The 2,442-nt window shown below is 56.2% G+C and overlaps 1 protein-coding gene across 2 annotated transcripts in view; it reads right to left on the reverse strand.

Annotated features, from left to right (window-relative positions):
• Positions 1-405: 405 nt before the first annotated feature.
• LOC108803906 (kelch domain-containing protein 3-like) overlaps positions 406-2,442 on the reverse strand; it is a 4,692-nt gene continuing 2,655 nt past the window's right edge. Inside the window, exons 3-4 of one of the 2 annotated variants that reach the window (XM_018575698.1) lie at positions 1,938-2,016; positions 406-512 (exon numbers count right to left, since the gene is read on the reverse strand). In XM_018575698.1, the coding sequence (XP_018431200.1) occupies positions 446-512; positions 1,938-2,016 (146 nt within the window). In that variant the 3' untranslated portion in view covers positions 406-445. Of the gene's footprint in view, positions 513-1,937; positions 2,085-2,442 lie in introns of both variants that reach the window. The other variant, XM_018575697.1, reaches the window with a different exon arrangement.

Raw genomic sequence — 2,442 nt, forward strand, 5'->3', positions numbered from 1 at the left:
AGTGCACAGTGGGAGCCGCTGCTCGTTTAATACTGCCCGCAGCCGTGGTTTTTGGGGGTGCCCCGCTCCCCTGGGGGATCGCAGTCACGGTCGTGGTAATGCTCCTGTTTTTCCTGTATTCCTTCCCTGATCTATGACACATTTCCTGTGTATAATGCCCCACCCTTCTTCCTGAGTCAGTACTTCCTGTGTCATGGCCACAGCTAACAGGCCACATGTAACAGGGGCACGTGTATTCTGCACAAATCTCGGGGGAAATACAGATATAAAAATCTCTCTGGAGACTCGTCACCGTCATCCTCATCCTCATCATCCCCCGTCATCATCATCCCCCGTCATCATCATCCCCCGTCATCATCACTGAGCGCAGACATATAAAGGCAGCGTGTGTGGGGAGGAGCCCTGTGTGCGGTGCGTGTGGACGGCGCTGCGGCACTTCCTCCTCCTATCCGTGGTACGATGGTAAGGGGCGGCTGATGTTGCTGTTTGTTGTCATTGCGGATAGTTCCCACCTGCAGAGAAGTAGTGTGAGAAAGAGGGCGGCCCATCCCCCATTCTTACCCCTCCTCCCCCTCTACTACCACCTCCTCAGCCCCTCCCAGTTCCATCTAGTGGCCCCACCCACATCAAGACCCTTCCTAGTTCCATCCACTGGCCCCACCCACATCAAGACCCTTCCTAGTTCCACCCACATCAAGACCCTTCCTAGTTCCATCCACTGGCCCCACCCACATCAAGACCCTTCCTAGTTCCATCCACTGGCCCCACCCACATCAAGGCCCTTCCTCATTCCATCTACTGGCCCCACCCACATCAAGATCCTTCTTCGTTCCATCTACTGGCCCCACCCACATCAAGACCCTTCCTAGTTCCATCTACTGGCCCCACCCACATCAAGACCCTTCCTAGTTCCATCTACTGGCCCCACCCACATCAAGACCCTTCCTAGTTCCATCTACTGGCCCCACCCACATCAAGACCCTTCCTAGTTCCATCTACTGGCCCCACCCACATCAAGACCCTTCCTAGTTCCATCCACTGGCCCCACCCACATCAAGATCCTTCCTAGTTCCATTCACTGGTCCCACCCACATCAAGACCCTTCCTCGTTCCATCTACTGGTCCCACCCACATCAATACCCTTCCTAGTTCCATCTACTGGCCCCACCCACATCAATACCCTTCCTAGTTCCATCCACTGGCCCCACCCACATCAAGATCCTTCCTAGTTCCATTCACTGGTCCCACCCACATCAAGACCCTTCCTCGTTCCATCCACTGGCCCCACCCACATCAAGACCCTTCCTCGTTCCATCTACTGGTCCCACCCACATCAATACCCTTCCTAGTTCCATCCACTGGTCCCACCCACATCAAGATCCTTCCTCGTTCCATCCACCGGCCCCACCCACATCAAGACCCTTCCTCGTTCCATCTACTGGTCCCACCCACATCAATACCCTTCCTAGTTCCATCTACTGGCCCCACCCACATCAATACCCTTCCTAGTTCCATCCACTGGCCCCACCCACATCAAGATCCTTCCTCGTTCCATCCACTGGCCCCACCCACATCAAGGCCCTCCCTCGTTCCATCTACTGGCCCCACCCACACGAAGACCCTTCCTAGTTCCATCTACTGGCCCCACCCACATCAAGACCCTTCCTAGTTCCATCTACTGGCCCCACCCACATCAAGACCCTTCCTAGTTCCATCTACTGGCCCCACCCACATCAAGTGGCGTGACAATAAAATGACTGTCAGTCATAATGGTGTCACCCCTCCTCCAATGGCGTCACCCGGGTGCGGGCCACCCCCCCTTGTGACGCCACTGCTCCAGACCCCTCCGTATTTCACCAGCTAACCCCATCCACCATAACACACCTCCTCTTAGTTTCATGACTCCTCCCCCATCCACCTCTTCCGCCGCCCCTTACCTGATGTCATGAGGCAGACACGCCTGCTCCAGATTATAATGCAACACAGCCAATTTACAGAGAGTCTTCAAGCTGGGATCTGCAAAACAAACATCATCAGAGGACCGCGCAGAGACCTCCGGGAGGACAGACGGACCGCGCAGAGACCTCCGGGGAGGACAGACGGCCCGCGCAGAGACCTCCGGGGAGGACAGACGGCATCACACACCCATGCCCGCCATCCAATGCCACCTCACACACCCATGGCCCCCATCCAATGCCACCTCACACACCCATGCCCATCATCCAATGCCACCTCACACACCCATGCCCACCATCCAATTCCACATCACACACCCATGCCCATCATCCAATGCCACCTCAAACCCATGCCCATCATCCAATGCCACCTCAAACCCATCATCCAATGCCACCTCACACACCCATGCCCACCATCCAATGCCACCTCACACACCCATGCCCACCATCCAATGCCACCTCACACACCCATGCCCGCCATCCAATG

This window comes from Nanorana parkeri, unplaced genomic scaffold, assembly GCF_000935625.1.
Source record: "Nanorana parkeri isolate BGI_ZX_2015 unplaced genomic scaffold, ASM93562v1 scaffold4425, whole genome shotgun sequence".
Lineage (NCBI taxonomy): Eukaryota > Metazoa > Chordata > Amphibia > Anura > Dicroglossidae > Nanorana > Nanorana parkeri.